At 42.2% G+C, this 25,370-nt stretch overlaps 1 protein-coding gene across 1 annotated transcript in view; it reads left to right on the top strand.

Moving 5' to 3' along the window:
- The window catches only part of phlpp1 (PH domain and leucine rich repeat protein phosphatase 1), a 45,705-nt gene that overhangs the window by 12,776 nt on the left and 7,559 nt on the right, over positions 1-25,370 (top strand). Inside the window, exons 2-7 of the mRNA XM_034613570.1 lie at positions 15,417-15,613; positions 16,766-16,891; positions 18,130-18,278; positions 22,063-22,209; positions 23,712-23,939; positions 25,163-25,365. Of these exons, the coding sequence (XP_034469461.1) occupies positions 15,417-15,613; positions 16,766-16,891; positions 18,130-18,278; positions 22,063-22,209; positions 23,712-23,939; positions 25,163-25,365 (1,050 nt within the window). The remainder of the gene's footprint in view (positions 1-15,416; positions 15,614-16,765; positions 16,892-18,129; positions 18,279-22,062; positions 22,210-23,711; positions 23,940-25,162; positions 25,366-25,370) is intronic.

Here is a 25,370-nt window from a genome sequence, read left to right on the forward strand (position 1 = left end):
AATCTCCTCTGGCTTTTCACGTTTGCAAAATAAGTCTTTAGAGCCGCATAATGTGAACTTTTCACTGTCAATATATTAGGAAGGACATTTATTTAGCCCATAATAGAATTTGACAAATGTCATAGAATTCACATTCCACTCATTGCTGCAACAGTCTACTTGATTATCTCCGGCACTTTTGCTCTTTTGTGACCTTTTTAAAAATGTGTTTGCCTAATGGACATCCACGCTGGGATAGTGGAATTTTTTTCGACATCTCCATTGAGCATTTATTTCTGCTTTTTGTAAAAAATCTGATTAAAGTCTCAGGAGGTGGCCATGAATATACAGAAGGTTATTCATAGCATAGTAACTACTTTCCTGTCAGGTACAGTTTTAATGGCATAACTGATTCCTGTGGCATTAAAATGTAGTGTTAAGTTATAATTAAAATTGCGGGATTTTCACAATCTGTGCTCAAACCACATATTATTATGTCCAACTATGGGTGTGCTGGCATTGTAAAGTTGAAGTTCATTGTATTCCGGATAATGGCATTAATTGCTTGTTCCTTCCCATTTGAAAGGCTTGATTTTGGGCAGTTGTTGTGTAGCGTCTGTCAGGTTGACTAAAAGAGGATTTATGATGCTGGTGTTCAGAGGGAGACACTTTGGGAAGCACTTGTGGCTCAAGGCAATATTGACTGTGACTATGGTCTTGTGAAAAGATCCACGAGAAAACGGCGAGGCCAGAAAGAGCCGAGAAACTAAGACGGTGGAGCGATGAATGGAATATGTCCCCCCGCTTCATTTCTATCAGCGACAGCCATTATTAATGCAGTGGTACAAATGAACAGGGGAACCCAGGGTGACAAACAGGCGGGAGTTCCTGCAAGATAATTAATCACTGACATATACATAAACACATGCATTCCATCCACGTGCATTCCACCACAATCAGCTCTAACCTTTTGCACGATCTCAAAACTTCCCTGGCCTACCAATTAACGTTGTCCTCTCACCCCTGTAGCCTCGGTATCAGAGGGAGGTGTCGTCAGCCTGCTCCTTTATCGCAACTGTCCCTTCATCCATGGCTCTCGTATTTCACCCTCCCCTGATGCACTTCCCAGGGGGGGTTGAAAGCGAGGTGGGTAAACGTAAAACCCTCTGTGTCTGGGAGGGGGCGAGGGGGGGGGGGGTGGTTATTGTACTGGTGCTTAAGATTACAATAGCTCACTCCACTCGCTTTCTCACCATCTCTAAGCCCCCATAAGGCGCTGCGCTTTATCAGAGCCGTGTGGAGTGCTGCAGAGACAGGCTGCTGCTGTACACAGGCCATTAACAACTCCTGAGTGACAGAATGCGGAGGCCGAGGTGACACAGTGACGCTGCCGATGAGCAACCGGTGTCCTGAAGCATGAGATAATATGTGTGTTTGAGACACCCCTTGTTGTGATTAAGGTATAATCGTAACGATATGACAGCAGGATCATCTGCAAATTCTAAATCTGTTGATTGCTTGTTGTTTTTGTCTGACTTCAGAGAAATCTTTCCTTCATCCAAACCCCAAAAAAGTAAAGAATATAAATTTGGCTTTAATTTGCTACTGCTAAATTTTTATAATAGAGCCCTGCATTATTGCACACTAAACTTTTAAACACAGCTGCTAGTGTGTGCCACCCCTGAATAATCTTTACAGACTCAGGGCATGGAGTTGAATAGATCGAGGGCATTTATCAGACAATTGAAGTATAACACTATCATGTTGCATCGTGGGAAAAAATAGGATCCAGTATTTCTGGAAGTTGAGCAATACGAGAAATAAAACCATTGATTTTAACTGTTCTATGTCTCACCTTTGTGGTAGCGCAATACTAATTAGCTGTAATACCCCTTTTGATAAATAACTATATGAATTAAAATTGTTCTCTTATTAATCAATTGATTAACTAGTTGTTTATGAGTTGAAATGATCCATGAAACATATATGTAGTAGATGCCAGTTCAATGTGTTTGGCTTCATTTGTGTTTTCGTTTTATTTATAGATTATGAAGTTTTTGTTAAAATACAAGATATTGAGCCTTAGTTCCATTTCATTGTCAAGCTTCTAGTATCTGCGTCAGCCCCCAAAGATCCTTATTGGTCAGGCTCTAATATGTACATATGTTTATAGTCCATGCTTTTCATCTTTGGCCCATATGCTGTGACTCCATATGGTTCTATAGATGAAGCTTTATTATAATGTTACATATGCTATAATGGAGCTCATTATGGGGATGTAAGCCTCAGGTTATGAGCATCTCTAGGCACAGAATCTTTCTCAATGTTGTCATACACTGCCTGTTGACTTGTGGGATTTGCTTTAATTGCGTCTTCCCTCCACGCCACAGCTTTCCTCTGTGCCATTGTGCGTACCATGCGCCCCATGCAAGCCTGATTATGTGTCCTCATGTGTTAGCAGAGGTCTGTAAGACTGAGGGCGAGTGCTGCATCATTCATGAGTGTGTGCCACCCTGTGCCTGGACTGCAGTGACCCGTAGCTGTCAACAGTGTATCCTTGAACGTGATGGCACAGGCTGTGCTGAGGACACACTGCAGGGACCGCTGGCATGTGGAGGGCTGTGGGAGGGGCCAGGGAATGGGTGTGCCAGTCGGGGGCTGGAGGAAGAGGAAGCTGTGGATGCAGAGGAGGCCTGAGGGGAATACTAATATTAAATCGGTACACTATCTGGCACACTTTGGAGCGTCTCTTTTCACTTACGGTGCCCCTGACTACATCCACTTGTCTATGTTTTAGCTTTAAATTGCTTCACTCTTGCCAGTTTTGAGCGGCCACAACAGAGAAGTTTGGAAAAACTGCCGGGTCCGTTTTTAGTTTGAAAACTCTGGGTCTGTGTTGCAGTATGGATTGACTAAATGCTTACACTTCCTAATTGGTTCTTATCAGTCAGGACTTAACTACCAGCATTGAAAGCAAATCTTTGTAAACAATTGTCAGTGAATGTTCCACCTCATTGTCGGCCCAAGAAAAGAAATCTCTCATCTTTCTTTTCACCACTGTTCTTTCTCGTTAGTAGTATTTGCTGCAGAATAGACTACCTGCTCCCTGTTTTAACTCGAACTCACATACCCAGTGCGATATGTGTTTTCAGGTGAGTTTGTAGAATTATTACGGATACAGAGCTAAAACGCTCATCTGGTTAGAGATCATATTAGTATGGATGTAGCCTCTGTGTGCTACCTTAAGCGGGATGGAAACCGCGCTGACATATCTAAAAAGAGTGCTGTGGTGTGAAGAAAGAGAGGTCAGGTCGTGAGTAAGCTGGGCCGGAAATGGTGAATCCCTGCAAGGGCCGGCTCATAAAACATTAACTCAGACTTTAAATCTTAGGAGAAGAAAGTAGGTAGAGGATTAGAGTGTGTGGATGACAGCTGGAGATAGTGAAACCTGACGTTATATACATAGGGGAATGGGTAATGGATGAAGATGAGTAGGGAAAAACTAAAACATTTCAGCTCAGCTGAGACCTTCCTTGCCCTCTGAAACGTTAAAATATTCACACACACATAGTTTAAAAACCTTTCTGGTTATAATCTGTGTGTGTGTGTGTGTGTGTGTGTGAGTGTGAGTGAGAGCAAGCAAGACAGAGACATTACATAAGTGGGCACCATAGCACTCCTGCCAATTTACTATCACACAACAGTAACTCAGTTCACGTGTGTGTGTGTGTGTGTGTGTGTGTGTGTGTGTGTGTGTGTGTGTGTGTGTGTGTGTGTGTGTGTGTGTGTGTGTGTGTGTGTGTGTGTGTGTGTGTGTGTGTGTGTGTGTGTGTGTGTGTGTGTGTGTGTGTGTGTGTCAGTGCAGGCTCCCGTTTGTTTCTCACGCATTCATGACCTGCTGGTTATTCATTATTCCCCAACATAGAATATTCATCCCTCGTCCACGCCAGTGAATGCATTTTGAGTCAATCCACACGGAGCAGCATTACATAAACACTAGGTTTGATGGAGAATACATGTGACCTTTAGCTTGCAAGGTATTAGGCACACACTGGAGCCAACTGAGACATCAAAGTATTTTAACCTGGAAGAAAAAAAAAGCATTAAATCAGCCTAAAATTATGTGATGAAAGGTCTTCAGTAAATAGACCTCACTGTCCTCTTGTAGCATCTCTGCTGATAACAAAATAATTTAGCATTTGTTCAAAGGAATCTGTCCGTACAGGACTGTGTGTGTGTGTACTCACTTTCTACAGGACCCTTTTCCAGCATAAACATTTTGAGTCTGTCCACAATGAAATGCAAAGTCCCAAAATGGATAGCTGTGTAAATCTGTGTGTGTGCGAATTCTGCTCGTATACAATCATGTTTTTGTAGTTTGTATTTTTGGCTAATGTTTTTATCAATTATGTCATTATCAATCTGACAAACTCAGAAACACAAGCAGTGGGTTGATCTTTCAGGTTTTTCATTGCTTTTACTATTTCAGTTCTGGGTGATTAGCATCAGGTTGCTTGTAGGAGGAAATGCTAAGAATGTCATAACAATGCAAAGTCCCAGAGCTCATATCGAATGGCACGTTTATCGATCCCTGAGGTCAGGAAACACTTTGAGCAGCTACACAGTCAGAAATAAAGGATTCAGTGCACAGGCAGCACGAGTGTGGAGGCAGCGTAAGAGGAAGACACGCAGCCTGTGCAGCTTGTGTCCTTCATAAATCACTGTAGTCGTATCAACAAAAAAGTATTTCCTCTTCAAAATGACTGAATGACTGTTTTGCTCTTCCAGATGATGTCATCACGTGACATATGAGCATTTGCACACATCATGTGCAATGTGCACATGCACTGGCTTTTATCTTCTAAGGGTATTTCAGTGCATGCTTTGTTTCATGTGAATCCCCTATATGCACTACACCACGTGAATCCAGTAGAGGAAAGGCAGATTCTGCCAGGCAGTGATGATGTCATTTGCTATACAAATCCAGTTACATTGGGTTTGATATTATGAAAAATGTGTAATTATTAGTATTGTAACTTAAAACAAAAAGCACAGTAAAATGAGCCACCCTCATTGTTTTTGTTGCTGCCGTCAGTTAGTTATACAGCTGTTAGTTCATTGAATTAGGTTTCATTAAATCGAATAATAATTTGGATTTGATAAAGGGATATTTTTTTTATTAATTTACGTAAATGTAGCTCAGAACCTGCATAATAACATATGTCTAAAAGGGCCTGTTTTATATTTCTTCAGAGGAACTCATAGTTTACATGGCCAATTAGCAATGTGTCAATTTATCCATTACACTAAACAACTATTGGAGATGCTAATGGCTAATGTGCTACCTGCGTTTATCTGATGGCAATGTGATAACCTACTTGCGTCAGTGAATGTAATTAACTGTAAATGTAACCGTTTATAGTGAATTGAATGGATTGTGCGAGCTATGTGTTTATCTAATTACCTTTGTTTTAATGGTTATTCTCTGTGAGGTTAATCTCTACTGTACCAGACTCAATCCACGATTCGGTGTATTTTATCTAGTTCTCATGGCATGTTTGACGGCAAGGATGTTTAAATAGCTATATTTTTCATTCATAATCATAATTCATTATAATTAACAGCCTAAATTCTTGAGTCAACACTGACTTATTGCACGTACTTTGGTTGTGCTTCCTCTCAGTTTACATACGGTGTCATAACTGATAAAAATGTCAGCCTAAACAATGCATAAAAACCCAAACTGTAATCATGTAATAAAATCCACTCATGCATGATTTTATACAACTGTGCAATTCCTATTTTTGAACAGTAGTGTCTGTCTGACGGATAGTGTTCTGTCTGTTCTGTGCCACTCTTAATGCTGAGGTTTACAGCTGAGTGAGATTAGCTGAGGTTGGGTCTTTCTGCCCGAGGTGACAGGATACGCCTTGTAGCAACTCTTTTTCTGTCTTTTAACACATCTGTTTTTCTATCTATACATTATGGTCTCTGCTTTGTCTGTCCTTTCTGTATCTCCCACTATCCACACTTTTACTGCAATATGCAACTATGGACCCTCGTTTTTTTTCCTTCATGCATTTATTATTATATATATTTATACACATACATACACGTTCCCTCACAAACATACTAAATAATTCATTTAGGAGCTCAGCACACTTTCACAGCTGCGCAATCATACTAAAATTTACACCCATGCTTTCAATTACTTCATAGTCCCCACTCCCGTGCACACATGCTTACACACATGTATGCACGAGTAAACACACGGGCATTTTTTTTCCACCACACTAGACACGGTGGCAACATTTGCATTCACTTACACACAAGCGAGGAGGTGAAAACAATCCCCCGAGCTCTTTATGTGTGTGTCTGTGTGCCGCGAGCGAGCCGTTCAGTGGACTCGTGTTTTTCAATGTAAGGTTTCGTAACACACACTCATTACATAACAGCGGCAGGAGTGGAGCTGGGAAGAGGAGGAGGGGAGCATATATCCACGTATACGTCAGCCTCAGACCCCCCTCCACTGACAGAGGGAATCACAGGGGGGGGGATCTTTTTTTTTTTTTTTTCACATACTGATGCCAACACCTGCAATTTAAAGCATCCATAACACACTTCTCGTCTCTGTCCGCTGCAGCGGCTTCTATTTTTAGGCTGATATTGATTGAATGGCTTGATGAAGCATGTCCACAATGCAGCGAGTATCGTGAAGGACGGTGCTGCTGATGGAAACGCTGCTATTTCTTTCACTTAGGTGCACATAAATCATTTATTTATAAATTCATAGCTGCACAACGTGATTTATTAACCTCTTATGGGGCCTTTCTAATTGTAGTTCCTCATTCCAGCTGTCAGGCGAGAGGTATGAGTGAGTTGTGATTTCATATTTACACATCCTCTGCTTCTGCCCATGAACACAGATTAGCCTCAGGTTAACACAATCCGATATGTGAAGATGTGACGCAGTTTGTTTGTGCATGAAGTCGTGCTAGAAATTAAAAATGCAGGAGAGTAACTGAGTTTGCAAGTGGGTCAAATTCAAGTAAGAAAAAAAATAATAATTCAGCATTACGTCGCACTGCAAATCCCCCTTCAGGTCATCCCTGTGTTGTTGTGCATCCACACACTTCCCCAACAGGCAGTGGAGAGTAATGCACTGACCTGATAGATGGAGCTGTACAATGCCTTTAATAGCAGAAGGGTGTTTAGTTCCCTTCTCCCCAGGGGCAAAGGGTAATAATGGTTTGATGGGGGAGATATTGCAGGCTGTGACCTCATTTGGATTCAGGGTGTGTTTCACTGGACTGAAGGAGGAGGGTTTGTACAGTGTCTGTGTGTGTGACTGTGTGTGTCTGCGTGTGTGTGTGTGTGTGCCTGTTTCTCTCCGATTGTGTCCTTCCTGGTGACATGTCTAAGAGAGATGAGCTATCAGAATTTGAGGGCATCCATCAAGCTATTAATTATCCACTTTGCCCTCTCTCCAGGGAGGGATGGACGCCTCATGGTCACCTGGAACGTGGCAGCATATTTTCCCCAGAGCTCCCTGAGCCAAAAGAGCAGTGCTGCCTAACGCTGCATCAGCAGCTGGTATCAGTGGAGATTGGGTCTGAGAAACATCACCTCGGTCGAGCTGTTTAAGCTGAAAGATTTGCAGTGACTGACAATAGACGGGAGCACAAAGCAGAGTGTCACTCAGCTTTTACAAGAGGGACTGGGACTACTCCTCTAGTGCACACACAAACTCTGTCACCTCATGAGTTTCTTATTTTCCAGGTAGTTAAAATGATTCACTATAACCCTCCCCTTTCCGAGTTTGAAAAACAAACATGCCCACCCTTCTAAAATGCAAAACAATCTGATCATCTTTAATTGTTGCATTAATTAAATTGTTGATAAAAGCAAGCGGTAACATGAGTGATTAAACAATCATTAATGCTCCTCTAGCTAATCAACTGCTTGTGGCGCTGTTCAAACACTGCATCGTTTACAGCTGTTTGTCAAGTTTTCCTGTTGACTGCTCTGAAGTGTTTAATATTCTGTCCTTATTACAGACTCAGTACCTGTTATTTTGTCGGAATGACAAAAAATAAACTGAAATTTTGTCTTGATGATGGTGGTAGAGGAAAAAACCTTCAAAATTGTTAAAATTCCTCATGAGGAGAATGTGAACATCTGAGACACATTTTCATAGAAATGTGCCGGTGTGTTCTTGACACATTTTACTCAAAACTAAAAATGCATTGCCACAGGATAAGTCAATGGCGTCATCATCTAAAGACTTTCATGTCTTTACAGAATGCCATGGAAATCCATTCAATAATTATTCAGACATTTCAGGCTGTGTCAAGGTGGTGGTCCATCAGACTAGACCGACATTGCCGTCCCTAAAGCCACACCAGTAGACCACTTCCAAGAAAAGCTGTGTTTCCACCACAGGATCCAGGGTTTAAATTAGGTTCTGGGGAAATACATTTTTATCCCCTAAAAAGACCCTTCTCAGGAGGGGGTGATTCACAAAAGTGCAGGAACCTTTGGGGTGGAACTTGCAGCGGTGAAGATGCTTGATTGGTTGAGTACTTCAGCGTGTTATTTTGTGGGTCAGTCTCCGCAATAGCTCGTGAAATCCTAGTTTTCCTTAGTTTATGTTTCGCATTTCAAATGAATACATTGATACAATTCATTACTAGCTCTAGTCTCTTTTCTAGCATTGACTCAATAATCCCAAGTGTTAAACAGTAAATCATCACATAAAACATCTCATCCATGTTTTTTATTGTATTGCTTGATTTATATAGCATCATCATTGTTGTAAAGTCATTACTGCTGCCTGGTGCACTGGACTGGAACAGCTTGTTGTAGCTGTCGGTTGTTCATACATCAGCAGGCAAACAACAGTCTGCAGGAACCTTTTAGCGCCTTGAACAAAGTTCCCGTTCTTGACTGAAAGGTCGTGGTTGTGGCTAAAATTAATCTTTTGTTCTCTAGCTTGTCCTCATTTGATCTTTTGACTCCTGATCATTTGAACGTAGCCTCTGTTGCAGTCGAAATGTGGTCCAGTATCTTGAAAATGTTAAAACAACATGGCAGCCGCACTTATTTATGTTGCACATAATTCAAAGTAAGGACATGGAAACACATAGGCCCATGTGCAAATATAGAGATAATGAAGAAGCATCTCACTGATTTCCCATGCAAACATGTACCTCATCTTCTTATCACTTTAACACAAAGAACAGCTTGAAACATTTCACACATTAACACCTCCTCAGTGCCAAAGGGGGAGGCATCCCATGGTACCTCTAAGGACCCGCTTATATAAGAACATGTGGCAACTTTTTAAGAGGATGTTAAATACTAATTAAGTATCACTCATTTCAGGAACTGTGAAGCTAAACGACACTGCTGAAAACCGTTCACAGTTTAACATGTGCGTCATTTTAAAAGGTGCGGAGGGGTAAAGTGCAATGTTTTAGGAAAAATGTGAAGCGCTTAGGTGAGTGCAGCGAGCAGCCTGTCAACCGCGGTGGCCTTTGCCACCTTCCAGCAAGGCTCGTCAACCGCTGCCCGAGCAGACAGTTGGCTTAACACCAGCCTGTCACTTTGGATCTGGGTAATCACCTCAAGTCATCCGAAGAGACTGAGAAACAAATAGAGGAGTAGAGCAATTTAGGCATAGAAGCATAGCTGATCAGATATGGGAAGCACATCCGTCCCCTCGCCTGCAAACACATACACCTTAGAGTTGATGAATTTTGACATTGTGTGTGCATGTGTGTGTTTTGTAACAGAAGAATAGTGCCGCTATTTGTGTCACAGAGTAACAGCTGGCAGTGTTACATCTCTTTCCATTTCGCTTCTCTACCAACTTCCCTAAACTCTCAACTCCAACACTGTGCGGATGATTGGATGACAAACCTGACAGTTCGTTAGTGTCCTGTCCTCCGTCAGATTTGTATACATGCTTCCTTCATAGTTAGATCTTTAATAAGACTCAGTTTAGATTAAATTCAAAAGAAGCTGAAAAAATGCAGAGAGTGGAGATATAAGGACCCGATATAGATGTATTTATAGGTCCTCGAGTCTTGCCATCCGGTGCATCACATCTTTCCCCGCCTATAGAATAAGCGTGTGTGTGTGTGTGTGTGTGTGTGTGTGTGTGTGTGTGTGTGTGTGTGTGCCTATGCATGCCTATGCATGCTTATGCATGCTTGTGCCCCGTTGCGACTTATGTGGGTCATCGATGCCCTACGGTACGGCATGCCCAGTCCTGTAGTGGAGGTGTGCTGATGTCAGGTTGCATTTAGTAGGGCAGGAGGATTAACCAGGGATGCATCCTTGTTATTTCCGAGAAGATCCAGAGGAAAGAGACATTGATCTGTTAAACGGGAGATGGATGGAGAGAGGTCAGCCATGGGTGCTGATTGCTAACAGTAATGGAAAACGTGGCCAGTGGGGCATCTGGGAAGCAGGTTTGTATCCCTGCAGTGGAAGAAACCATGTGGTTGTCTCTGGGAAAAATACTTCCATATTGGTATCTATCGATGCTCACTATAAGGAGCAGCTGTTACACATCTGCGTACTCATTCTTGAATAATACAGTAATTTGTGTTTCACAGGCTTAACGTCCTCAATTGAACCGAAAATGCAAAGTGCCAGTTTTGCAATTTAGACACTTTCCGTGTAATTGAGGAATTTATGTTGCAGAAATAAAAATGATGGCTTTAACAGTCAATAAAAAAAGCCATTCATTAACTTTAATGTTTACATTTTAGAGCCCGACAAGAAATGAACTTGGATTTTTGGTTGTTCGGCTGTCTCCCTTTTTACATTTATTTTACACCCGTGCTACACAGTAGTGGGCCGGTGTATTTTAACCAGTGGTGTTTGTCTATCTGTCTGTCCGTTACGGCGATAACTCGGGTGGTATTAATCCAGTTTGGATTGTGGGGTCAAGACCTGTGTTATTGTTATTATTATTATTGTATTTTTTCAAATCCGTCAAAGGTCAAGGCCAAAGCGTGAGATCAAAGTTTTATCCTAATGCTTATGCATGAACGCATGGGAAATTGAATGAAAGCTCTCTACATATATACAATTGAAATGGTCTTCAATTCCATTCATTCAGTGTTTTAGTATTTACACTATAAAACCAACCTGTGCGTAAAGGTGAAAAGATGTTGATATTTATTTATCACGGTGTAGCACATATTAAATATATAAGGTGTAGCATCTCTCTACATTTGGATCACTGACTGTGTCTTTATGCTGTTGCAGGAATAGTTTTCATCATTCAAAGGGAGATTAGGAAGATAAGGCGATAATGGTCTCGAGCGGTAGGGCTGCATGCACATGGGTATTGGAATCAAGCGTGGAGTGGAAACTGTCTTTTCCTCATCCTGGGGAAAAGGGAAGGAAGCCCTCTCTCCAGTAACCAACACAAACACACACTGTAGTACTCCTTGCTCCCACATGCCGTAGGTCTAGGAATAGACTAGGACTGCTGAGCATGAACACACCCACCTTGCAGGGCCTGTCTATTATTTTTACATCCACATCTCATGCATCACCCATAGGTTATGGGATGACCACCATGACTAACATCATTGCTGCTCAAAATATTTCAAGTGTAGGCGGCCGGTGGCTCCTACATTTGGAATAAAACTGTCTCTCCGTAACTTCCTTCCCCTACTGTACCCCGCTCGTCTCTGGTCCACCCCTGTAAACAGGATGCTCACGTGGGAGTCCCACCCGTCTCCCCGCTTCCTCCAGTGTGCGTTCCCATGGTCAAGACTGAAACGTTTGCCTCCATCCAGTCATCCCACCTCCATGTGAGATAGTTGTAAAACTGCAACATCCATACAGGAGTACCTTTCCAACTTCTCTCTTCACAAAAGTAGCCCACTCAAGCTCAAGCTGTCTGTGCTGTTCTCCCTCTGAAAAAAAAAAACCCTCTCGCTGTTTCTGGTCCATCAAAATTCAGGGATGCACATATGGAGATGGTTAATCACCGTCACTGTGTCAGCATGTGTGTGTGCGTGTGCGTGTGCTTGTGCGTGTGTGTGAGAGTGTGTGTGTGTGTGTGAGTAGGAGGAGGAGTAGGGTGCGTGTGTGTTTTGTGCATATGCTTGTGTGGGAGAGAGCATGTTCCAACAAAAGGCCTAAAAATAGTAGGAATATGCCCATGTGACACATTGAGGCTAAAAGCTTGTGAATAATTTGTCTAATGCAACACATACCCCCTTCCGATGTTCAGTCATGAAAAGATGCTCCTGCCGGTTACCTCTGCCAGCCAGTGAGGTTGGAACGAGGTAACGAGTCTGTTCAGTCGCCCCAGTTGGTTTGTCTTTCTCCTAGCATGATATCTCATGGATTTAGATGGAATTTGGTGGATGAGTGGCTCCTTACCTTTGGATTTACTTGATTAGATGTTGGTGGTGGTGGTGGTGATCTGGAATTTATGTTCTCCCCGTGTTTACGTGGGTTTTCTCCAGTTAGACACATAGAATGGGGATGAGGTTGATTGGAGACTCTAAATTGACCATTGTGTTCAGCTCATTTCCTTATCGAAGGTTCCTTATCAATTCCTTCCTCATGTTGCCTCAGTCCCCAGTTTAACTCTGTTATCTCAACCACTTAAGTGTGAGTTAAACCAAAAGAGGACACCTGATGCATTTTGTGCATTGCATTGTCAATTACTCACCTACCACGTCATTTCAGCAATGTAGCTGGTGCATGAAATACCATTACAGTGAATCAGAACAATGGTCACAACTATGTAAATAAGACCAAGCCTTTTTATTTTCTTTCTTTAAGCCACTTCCTTTTCCACTTTCCACCCAGTCAGAACTTGTACCACTGTGTACATATACACACAATAATACAAATGCCCACACTCTCAATAGTGTTCCTGTGGAGTGGATGGTAATGATGACCTTTTTAAAGAGAGAATAAAACCTGCAGTTTTATTCGCTCCCTGCAACACTCACTCATTTACAATAGTGTGGAGCAACAGAGAAAAAGGCAACAACAATCAGGAAGGGATTCTTTTTGCCCCAAAGTCAAAAACTTTACCTTTTTTAAGCAGATGATACACTATTTTTGAGAAGAGATGTTCCTTGTGGAATTTGATACAAATAAAAATGTTAAACTAAACTCTTTTGTTAAGTTTGTTAGTCCAAGATATTTACCAGCTCACTGTGGTTATAAAGTTAAAAAGGTTTTTCAGCTGAATTTTTCACATTCACATGTAAATACAGTGTAAGAGCAAATGATTTTGAATATTACAGAGCCGTTAAAATATATTTAGCCCTATTTATAAGTTTTTATCAAGTTTCAATGACTGCTGGTAGTGCTATAGAACAGAGAAAACATTTACGAAAGAGGTTTGCGTTTATGCAATGTACACTGTCATATACAGGATATTAAAGATGGGTTTATAGCTTTGTGCACAGTGTTTATCTTTATTGCTTGGCAGGTGTGTAAACAGCCCCTCAAGTAATACACACATCTTCATCTCCAGAACCACCCACTTGTGTTGAAGTAGTTCACACACGACCTGGAGTGTTTTTCAAGTGCATGCTGTTTGGAAGGTCTTACATATATGTCTGATGTATGTCGGTTTTTGCATATTTTCTTCAGAAAATGTAATAACAAAAGATAATTTAAAACTGCTCCATCCCTATGCTTTCTTCAGCTGTCCAGAGGTTTGTGCTGTACAACATGCCCACTGCTAGTCGCTGCTGTTTAAGCATACCAAGGCAGCTCACCCTCAAACATGACTCCTAATCAACATTTAACAACAGCGCGGTTATGTTACTACTCAGCGTTTAGTCAAAGTAAATATCCTTTTGTAAAACAGACAAGTATTGATTGTGCTATGAGCAAGATTAGTTTGTAGCGCAGAGGAAAGGTCAATTCACGGTGAATCATTTGTGTTTAAGTGTGTAAAAATCATTAGAATAAAATGTGTATATATTGGCATGACCTCAGGTTTGGCCACATCAGCTCACGTAAGCAGACCTCTGGTCAGAAGGTTGTTAAGGTCTGCTGAGTGTGTTGGATAAGAGCAGTGTGCAGTACAGTACTCTACTGCCTTTTAGACAGCATGGGAAAAACCTGAATTATTTAAAGCCGTGAGATTGTATGCACGTTCACACTTGTTTACCCTTCTTACTTTTCCTTCCTCTATTGAATTCCTCTCTGACTCACCCTGCATGAAAGTGTGAAAAAGACAAAAGAACCTGTTGCTGGTTGTCTGTATGAAAGGTAAAAATACGGAAACGGGGGAGTTTTTGGTTCCATCTTTTTGTCAGCGGATCAAGCTTGATTGATGGCTGTGTAAAAGGGAGAGCCATCATCGCGGGACAGGACGACAACTCAATTGTCACATGTTACACATATCGCCTCTGATTGCAAAACGCTTGCATGCTTTGTGAAATCACACACAGGTAAGCCGATATGGCGGCTTGTGGGTGTAAGCAAGCCAAGCTTTTATTAAGGGGGACTTCTTAATGGATATAGCAGGACCTCTACAGAAAAGAGATAGAGCAAGAGGGATACAGATAGTTTACAGCAGGTCACAGTACTACACACATTTTCTAAGGCCGCATGTCACTTGAAAGGGAAAACTTTGTCAACAAAGCCATGGATCTTTCCTCTAAATGGAAAAACTGTGAAGTTAAACATGATGTTAAAAATTACTATAAACTATAGATAGAATGGAGAAACCAAAAGCTCGGCAGCGGAACAGATAGAAAAGAGACGACATTTGCAGAGTTTTTTTTTGCAGAGGTGGAGGTAGACAGAAAGCAGGTGGATGTTTAGACAGAGCGATAAGACAGCCTGGCTGACACAACGCCTGATAAGGAGCCTGACTGTCAGGTTTGGCAGGCTGGCGGTGAAGCAAGAGAACAGGGCATGGAGGAGAGAAAAACAGATGGGTAAAACCAAATAAAGGCAACTCGGAAATTCTAAGAGCATAATTTAGAAGTGGTGCACCTGCTCTTGAGTTTGTGACTGAGAGCTACACTGAATGCAATGGAATTGTCATGAAGTTCTGCACAGATATTCATGGTTCCCAGAGGATGAAGCCTAATAATTGTGATACATCTGGTGCCACCTGCAGGTCAAAAGTTATATCAACAAAAATAACAATAGTTTTCTCATTGGGTGCATGCTAGCATGCTGATGTTAGCATCTGGACCACACCTCAGCCCACTTGCCATTTAAAAGATGTGGGCACTGGACAGGAAATTACACTTTGTGCTTGGTGTTGCTGTAGGAATTAGACCTTTAATCTTGCTTGGTTTTACCATCAAATGTTTTGTGTTTCTGTGTTGGAAATTACTGTATCTATTCATTTTCCAGGCCTGCAACAAGGTCACATCTATCGTGCTGTTAACCACACTATGTATCTTGTCTTTATGTTTCAGGGAAACCCCAAAGCATCGAGAGCTCAGAGCGGATCCAGCTGTCAGGGACTTACAACGTTCGGAAAGGGAAGCTTCAGCTACCGGTCAACCGCTGGACTAGGCGGCAGGTCATCCTGTGTGGCACCTGCCTCATCGTCTCCTCTGTTAAAGAGAGCCAGACAGGGAAGATGCATATCCTGCCGCTCATTGGAGGAAAAGTACGTTAAACGCACCACAGCAGGGAAACAACTGGGATTGCTCCTCATCCTTGTCTTTGGGAGTGTCATGTAATTTATGCTTTGGATGATAAACTCATAATGTCATATCACCATGGACTGACCTGACAAAGTGTCATTACCCTCTGCAAATGTCTACTGCAGGGAGGTTTGTCCTACGCGACATTTTACCTTCAGCAACTGTTTGTCCTTTAGTTTGTCTGCCAGTAAGTCTACCTGCTTTGTTCATTTCAGCTCAAGGTCACACAGAAGTGACGCAAGCCAGGCTCTACAAAGTCAAAATGTTTAGTTTTTTTTGTCCACTTCTCATCTGGAGTCGAGACATGCAATAATCTTTAGTGTTATGGATCCCTATTACATCCAAGTGGCTTTATTTCTCTCTATAAACCACCTACCTAAAAATGACCTTTATCTGTTTATTGCTGTATGGATCTGCGTAAGCTCCGAGTGCTCCTCTGAATATCCCTTTTCTACTTGTTTGCTCGACACAAAGGACACTTCATACTCCGCCACACCTACTTCTTAAACCTTTCTCGAACAACACATGACCTCTAGTCAACCATTCGTGCAAACAGTGCCTCTGCATGGGCCTGTATGTGGTTTGTTTGTGGGTATATGTGTGCCAGTATTCTATTCAGTAACCATAACCAGTCAGCCATTCATTCTGAGTGTGTGTGTGTGTGTGTGTGTGTGTGTGTGTGTGTGTGTGTGTGTGTGTGTGTGTGTGTGTGTGTGTGTGTGTGTGTGTGTGTGTGTGTGTGTGTGTGTGTGTGTGTGTGTGTGTGTGTGTGTGACTCTGCGTGTCTAAAAAGCAATTTCACATACATTCATGTCACGCACAGGCTCATTATATGATCATGCGTGCCTTATATATTTTCACGAGTATGCTTCCGGTTGGCTGCATTTGTTTATCCTGCAGCCATTAAGCATCTTATTTCCCTCAGTAGGAGCCATTTCGAATAAGAGATAATCTATTGAGACGCCCATGTGTCAGCTTTTCCTCTCTGTTTCCTTCCTTCCCTTCTTCCTATTGTCTGACTCTATATGCATGGGTTTCTCATTTATACTCAGAGGGGGGGTCAAAGATGTCAGTATTTCCGACTAACATCAATCCTGTGTGTGTGTGTGCTGCAGGTGGAGGAGGTGAAGAAGCACAATCACTGTTTGGCCTTCAGCTCAGCGGGCCCTCAGAGTCAAACCTACTACGTCAGCTTTGACAGCTTCACGGAGCACCTGCGATGGCACAGACACGCTGCCAAGGTACTGGCTGTGTGCATGTGGATGAGAGTTAGACGAAGAAAAGATGGAGAGCATGAGCACATGCTCCCCAGTGATACTTATGGGTCAGTTGCATTGTATATTAGGGGTGACTGCAAGTTGAAGTATGAAAATATGGCTCTGCAATCCCACTGTGTGAGATAAGTAGACTGAAAAGTGCACATTTCACTGCTGTCCACTCTATAGTACACACTATAACCCAAGTGTCTCTGGGAGCATAAACACCACTCATCTCTCTCTCTCTCTCTCTCTCTCTCTCTCTCTCTCTCTCTCTCTCTCTCTCTAATTTGAACTCAAGTAGGCCACAGCCAGAAACCCTCCTTTCTAAATATTAACAGGGACATGCATGTCACCAGCACCCAGAGGGCCACTCAGAATAGGAGCCTGGAAAGAGGCAGCTCGTGCCCAAGTGACAACTGCTGAGCCTCTAGCTAACTCCGCTCTGAAAGGCTCAAGTTCACAGACGGTAGATTTTGTCTCGAGCCCGATTTAACCATTATGCCTTTCACAGACAGAACAGTATTGGTATTTATGCTTGCCAATATGTTCTGATCAAATAAAATCTAAACGTTTATATTACACAATTAACAATGCAGAAAATCTGTGCATTTATGTTTGCGTTTTACGTAAAAAAATATTTCCTCAATTCAAGTTCTATATATTTGGTTGTATTTATGTTGTCTTTTTATTTATTTATAAGGACGTTAATGGTTGAACTGTAAAATATCAAAACTCTTAAGAATCAAAGAAACAATACAAATATTGTTGTATATATATTAGTCTGCATCTGCCCCCATAAATCCATACTGATCGGGCTATAATTTTCTCCAGTACAAAGAGTTGCTGAGATGCTGTTGTCTCATTGTAGATTGCAGCTTCCGGGTTCCTGTAAATTTGACAAACAAATGATCAGAGGTTAACAGCTCCACACACCTGCAGTTAACTAGATTAGATGATGATGTAATGTGGGATGTTAGGTCACTAACCTGCAGGACTTTTCCTTGACTTCTCCTGACTCTAATCCTAAAATGATTGGCTGTTGAATGACATTTGACCCTTTAGCAGAAGGCTACACACGCACGCACACAGACACACACAGACAGACACAGAGTAAACCACTAGAGTCGTGTGTGGGATCGATAATCCTGTTTAACTCCATCTTTCTCTTTCTCTCTGTAACCTTCTCCACCCTTGCTGCTTTCCTTGCCACCACCATCTAGATGGTGTCCCAGAGAATAAACTCGGTAGACCTGTCTTGCTGCAGCCTGGAGCAACTTCCTACCAACCTCTTCTACAGCCACGACCTCACCCACCTCAACCTCAAACACAACTTCCTGCCCGCGGACCAGCGGCTGCAGCAGCTGCAGAGGTACAGTGCCGTCGTAAATCTACAGTAAACACACCTGGGGCTGGACTATAATGAGCGGGATAGGCAGAAGGAGCTGAAAGCCTTTGGGATGCATTACAGGTCAAGGAGGCCGGGCTGGGTGCTTTGAATGGGCTGATTCGGGCAAGATGAGACTTGAGAAGGTTTAGCAAAGCTTAACTTAATTTGGTCACAACAGAAGGCAGGGCTGTTTGTACAAGGAAGAGAGAGACGGGACACAGCAAGGCTTTACCGGACACAGCAGGTCATGGCTGGCTGCTTTGGAGTGCTTTAGCTTTCGCCTACAGTTCGCAAGCCATCGATCTGAGCAGCCTGTGGCCATTGGCACACTAAGACAGACGAGGCTAGCCAGGGCTGTGCTGTACCAGGCCAGGCCAAACGAGCTCAGAGCCGACAAGGGTGGATGCATCTACAGGGAGGCTTTTAATGTCCCTGGCCTCCCTCACTCTCTCTCACTGTGGGCACCATCTGCTGCATGCTTATCATGCTCACAGATTAAAGCTCGCATCCAAGACTGTGTGTGTGTGTGTCTGTGTGTCTGTGTGTGTCTGTGTCTGTGTGTGTCTGTGTCTGTGTGTCTGTGTCTGTGTGTCTGTGTCTGTGTGTGTGTGTGTGTGTGCGCGCATGAATTTGCATCCATGCACACACTGGTAAACGAATGTCACAGCATCTCTCTCGGTAAAATTACCGCCAAAAGTTTTTCCTGAATTGTGTGAATCTGATGCCTTAGTATGTGTTTGCAGAATGGGTCGTCTGTGTGTCTGCTTGTGCATGTGTGTGTCTGTGTGTGTGTGTGTGTGTGTGTGTGTGTGTGTGTTAGGGAGAGAGTTGCTTTCTTGTGTGAAACAGAAACAGTGGCTGCGGGCTACAGATTTGGGGTCAGTGCATACAGAGTCTTGATACAGTATGGCATTCTTTGTTTTCTCCATGAGATGGCTGTTCATCTTTTTACAGTCACTTAATGGAGAGTTATCTTCCTTATATCTTCCTTATGGGGACAAAAGCAAGTCCTTCTATTTTAAATCATTACATTTTAAGGTGGAGACGTTTTAAGGTTAAGGTTCAGTAATATTTAGGGTGAGGCACGCAGTATCTTTCCCTCTGAGGTCTTGCATGCTTTATGTCCTCCTGATAGAAAGTTATGAATGAGAAGAAGATCCAGGTTTTTTAATATGCTATGTATTAATCATTTGAGTAATGACAATATAGATGATGTGGGAAAAATGTTTAAAATCCGAGCAAGTGATGCACTGCTCCCCTGCTGGACAAGCAAGGTAGCATCCATTCAGCTTTGCCAAACCCTAAGTAGGCTCATCCGCGTTTGACCCAGCACGAGTGAAAAAGAGGTCAGTAATGAGAAAGAGATGAATAGTTAGCTGAAAATAGAGGGCTTTCGACATATAGAAGCATGTAGCAGAGTCAGTGGCGTTTCCTCTTTGGCCCTGAGAGACTGACTGAAATCAAAAGAGCTGGAGCCGCAAACAATAATCCTGCTGTGTGCAGCCTGTATGAGTGTGGGTGTATGTGTTTTGGTGTGGGGAGTTGTGTGAGAGTCTGTTTTTGTTTCAATACAAACACTGGCCTTCCCTGACATCTAACATGGAGTCATAGTGCTTTGTATTTTTCCAAGAGCAATGGAATGTGTGAACCTGTCACATGCCTCTCTCCTTCTTTCCTCTCTGGCCATAGAATAACTGGTGGGTGAACTGCCAATCAGATATGCATAATCAGTTGTCTGGGATACTGGCTCTTTTCCTCTGGCGTGGTTTTGTCTTCCCAGCATGCATCTCTCAATCTGAGACAGAGGTCACCTCTCACCGAGGGTAATGCATGGCTGATGTCTCCTGACTTATGACTGAACCGTCTGCCTGTTTATTTACATATCCATGACAGTTCAGAGGACATAAATATCAAGGAAGTGAGTGGGGGTAGGAAAGAGAGATGGAAGTTCGAGTAGTGGCAGAAATACATTTGAAATAAAAGGGGTTAAAGTTGCATTAACTGTTGAATCAGAGGAAGTGGCTAAAAACAACATGAACAAACAGTTATATCACAATAAACATATGATGTTGAAAGTGTTAGGAAGCAGCTACGTGTTCCATTAGAGTTGTAAATGTTCACCTCAAGTCCAATATTCACCCTTCTTATTTATTTTTTACTGTTCACCAACTCCCCAAAAAACCCATCTAACTTTAAGCTGGTAGTTTTCCCACTACGTTCATCTAGCTGCTAACTGTGCAAGGAGCTGTGGTGAACCATGATCTTGTTTAATAATTAAATCACAAATATTGATTAGCAGGTTAAAACCTATGCTGATATATATGTTTGGCCACTTGAGAGTAGCTGTAAACACAATAACATATAATTACCATATGAAGTTATATATAACATGTTAGCAAACAAGTTTCGACAATATGAACCAATGCTGCTAGGTTTCTATAGCACTAAGTCATTGTTGTGTTGCTGTAACTTGGTCTTAGTTTGTGGTCTTAGTTTTATTTAGCTAGATGCTAATATTGTCTCTATGCTGTTTGGTAGTGGCGGGGCAGGCTTTTTAATACAGTGGGTTTATCAGGACTGTTGGCTAATGATTACATGTTGGTTAAAGCTGCTAGTAAGATGGTTGATGACAGTGAAGTTAAGGGCCGGAGAAGCAAAACATTAGGTTAAAAGGGGCTAAAAGGTTCCATAGAACAAATTAACCACAGAGTTGCTTTATAATGTAACAGGAAAATAAAAATATAGCTACTTTGGAATTTTAAACCAAACAGCAAAGACAACAATGACTAAAGATCTGCTGTACGGGGAACTGCTTATTTGGGGATGATTATCTTTGTTAAAAATGATGAGGCCTCCTTTAAATACACAAGGAAAGGAGAAAAGAGCGTAGCATGATGGGATAGAATGACAAAGCATGACACAGACAAGGGGAGTGTCTGGGCATTACTCAGCAGATTGCAGAGGTTGATTTAATAGCGGAATGACATTTTCCCACACACCCCCACCCACCGCCTGCAGGAGTCACCCTCAGCTGGAATTACTTGGCCACCCTAATCAATACCTCTGACATCTTGTTTGCTTTTTTTTCTCCATCACCGTGATATACTGTGTGTGCGTTTGTGTGTGTTTGTAACCTGTGTGTGCACATGGGGTGAAAAACCTGACATTGTGCCAGTTTCAGCAGCTGCTCCAGCCGGCGGTACTAATATGGTTTACTGCCAATCTCTGACTTGACATAGCCGCTTTATCTGTGGTGCACGATAGGTGATAGCAGGTTGCATGTGCGTGTGTGTCTGTATTTATGTAGATGGATAAATAAGGAGAGTCCTTCCCCCCCCCCCGCTCCGCTTCATTCCCTTGGCTACCACCCCACTGAGGGGCTAACCCATCTGAAGGTCGCCGCCCTGCCACGGGACACCACGCCAAATGCCACTGGTCATCGGTGTTTGAATGAAAAACACAGACGTCAATGTCATGCTTGTTTGCTCAACAATCAAACACGAAGGTTTAGTCCAAAGGAAGGCTTTGTTTGTGGGTGTGATGAGTCTAACTGTGTTTTTCACTTAAACAAATTCAGTGTTAGCTACACTTTGCTACATTGCCCATGAATCTATTTCATTAATATATTTATGAACATCTCCTCTCCTGCAATATTCATGTCGACAAGATACAACTACATCTCCAATCACTCTTCTCTTCTTCTCTTCTCTTCTCTTCTCTTCTTCTCAGTCTACGCTGTCATTAATTATTTTCTGTCATGTTTCAGGTTTTCCCGTCTGCGAAGCCTCAACCTGTCCAACAACCATCTCAGTCAGTTTCCCCCCGCCATCTGTGACATCCCCACCCTGACGGAGGTCAACCTCAGCTGTAACTACCTGGCCTCTGTGCCCAGCTCCGTGGGAGCTATGTCCAAGTAAGTAACAACAGGAGGTTGTTGACACAGATCTGATGTGACGAGACCCCACTGTATGTCTCAAGATCTAAATTTTTGCTCATATTTATATACCTGAATCTAAAGTTCATACACATTGTAGCTCCATATATATATATTACACCATACCTGTTCTTACTCTGTTACTTATTGAATTATTGATTTTGTTTTAGGTGTTTACCCTCCCTCTCCCTGTTATTGGTTGTTAGGGGTTTACCGCCGTCATGAGACCAGTGTTTGCACTGATGCCATCTCAGAGCTTTGGGAACAGACCAACTGCATTTTTGCTAGTTTGAGTGTCACAAGTTTATAAAGCCGAATGTTACCAAACAACAAGCACATGGCATAACCACCGTCATGGTGCACTTTGCTACTTTCAGCATGTGATCAAACAGCATTGAAACATGCACTGATCATTTGTGGTGTGTGCTGTGAGTCACGGCTTTGTTCCTGGTCGGTTTCAATTCTCGTAACAAGACAAAATTCCTTGTCAATCTTTTTTGAAAATATTTATATATCCTCTTTTTCTTCATCTTGATTCTGGGCTCATCTGTTGTGCAGATGTTTTGGGCTCTTCCTCTTATATTTAGGTACTTTTTCTTTGCCAGCTTCGTGCACGTCCTTGAGGACTCAAATGACAATAAAACACTGATGTTTATTTCATTGATTGTTTGACGTTGTTGTAGTGGCTGAGAAATTATGTTTGGATGTCTTAGTGAAAGTTTTACTCTGCCCCCCCAAAATCCCCCAAATCTTCATTCCAGTCCATAATTTTCAATAGGGCAGAACAAGCTTTTCTCTCGTAGAACAGTCATTTTAAGTTTTGGTTGAGCTCCAGTATCGGCCACCTTCCCAGTGGAAAATCCCTTATACTCCCTTCATAAAAAGGTGTCTGCTAAACTGTTAATGGAATAAGGGCCTGAACTCACAGGAGATGCCAATCACGCCATGGATGGTCCAAGATGTCACAGCGTAAAAACTAAATAATGTTGTGCTGAAAAAAGATACCAAACATTGGCATGGTAAACATTTACACGTGGTAGATAAAGGCCCAGGGCGCCTAAGGGTTAAATGTTTTAATTTATTTATGTATTATGCCCCTTCACAACAATACAGGCTACAGTATTCCTCTGTAATGTAGATTATTCAGTACTGACAGCTTGGTTTGGACATGTACTTTAAATTGAAACTGTTAGAAAATATATACACCGGTATGTGGTTTGAAACATGACAAGATGAGAAGTTAATCTGCCTGAATGATCTGGTATGCCTGTAGATTCCTGAGGTGGCCGGTAGGGCATTTATGATGCTACTGCCACCTGCTGGATTCATAAGTGTAGTGATCATGAGTGCTGAATATTGGAAGAAGAACTTGTCAGTACAGTGGCATTTGCCTCTTGAGCTTCTATATCTGTGAAAATGAAGAATCGTCATTGCTTGTCACCTCCTAAAGTCCAACGTCTAATTTGATGTTCCTCTCTCAGCTTGCAGACGTTCCTCTTGGATGGCAACAGTTTAGATGAGCTGCCCAACGAGCTGGGATCCCTGCAGAGGCTGAGCTACGTAGGTCTGTCCTTCAACCAGTTCAACCACGTTCCCCAGGTGCTGGAGCGTCTGACCTCCATGGAGAAGCTGTGCATGGCCGGCAACAACCTAGAAACACTCGTCCTGCAGAACTTCAGACTGCTCCGAGTCAAACACATCGATTTAAGGTACAACAGTGCACGCACATTATTACAAATATGAATTTAATGATTATGATATATGATTGGGGCTGTATAATGAATCTCTGACATGTCACAAACGAATATCACGTTAAATCCTCAGTCATACATGTGCTTCAGTCAAACACTGTACTCAATGACCCCTTATCGCACTAATGATGGAAACACTAAGAAGAAGCCAAATCGTGATCAGTCAGCCAGACAGCATGGAATCAGGAAATCATTTGCCTGCAGTGGCTCCATCAGGTGTCTTCGCATTGTGTGGAAAAGCACAGAGCTGTGGTGACTTGCAGTATTCTCCAGTTAATACTTGACTTCTTCTGACTTTGCTTAAACGGGGTCAGTAAATACGTTTTCTAACATTTCTCACCTGCTGGAGCGAAGGTCACGTGGTATCTCTGATGTGTTTGTTGTCTTATTTGGAAACCACAGTGCTAAAAGTCTTTCAGCGAGTTTACAGCGACTCGTCTACCAAATATTTGCCGCTTCTCAGTTGTGAGAATTTGCTGCTTTTCTGTGTTTCATGTTATTTTAAAGTTGATGTATTTGAGTTAGGAATATATTGTTATTGGCAAGTAAACTTCTAATGGGTTAAAATGTATTAATTATTACAACAGACTCAATTATTTATTTTCTTTAAGTTCCTACCCCTCAGTTTTTACCTTCGATTCATGAAACAAATAATCAACAAAATAATGATCAATGGACTATCTTTTTCTAAGTTATTAGGAATAGTGTGTTATAACCACAAGTGTATAATGTGAAATAAATAAGACATCCAATTATAAAGATAAGCAGACAAAATAACCATGACATTGTAAAACGATTCAATAATCCAAGATATTTAACAGTTCTTTCATGCTGCTTCCATACACAATAACAGCATTAATGCAGAGTTTATGGAATGTTGTTTTTAGATCAATCCAGCATTATTGTTTATTTAACAACACCCAAAGTCTCTTTTTATATGACTTTTTTATGCTGTTGCTTTCATCTGAAAATATAAATTCTGGTAATTGTTTATGGAAGAGAATAATATATTTATGCCTTTTATGTCTAAATCGGTTTCCTTAAAGTTAAACAGAAGTCAAGCAACTGCACAATATATCAGCCATCACCTGAGGCATGTTCCCTGCCTCGTAAGAAAGGCTACAACCTGTGCAGTTCAGCCGGAGTTGAACCTTCGCTTTCCTCCCTGCCCCCTCTGTCAGGCTGAATAAAATCTCCAGCATGGTGCCAGATGAGCCCGACCTGCTGAGGCACGTGACCCAGCTGGACGTGAGGGACAACCGGCTGACGGACCTGGACGCCTCAGTCTTCCCCAGGCTGGAGGTGCTTCACTGTGAGAGGAACCTCATCTCCAGCCTCAAGGCCAAGGGTTGCTTGCTCAAAGGCATCTACACTGCCAACAACGGTGGG

This window comes from Hippoglossus hippoglossus, chromosome 17 (assembly GCF_009819705.1).
Source record: "Hippoglossus hippoglossus isolate fHipHip1 chromosome 17, fHipHip1.pri, whole genome shotgun sequence".
Taxonomy (NCBI): domain Eukaryota; kingdom Metazoa; phylum Chordata; class Actinopteri; order Pleuronectiformes; family Pleuronectidae; genus Hippoglossus; species Hippoglossus hippoglossus.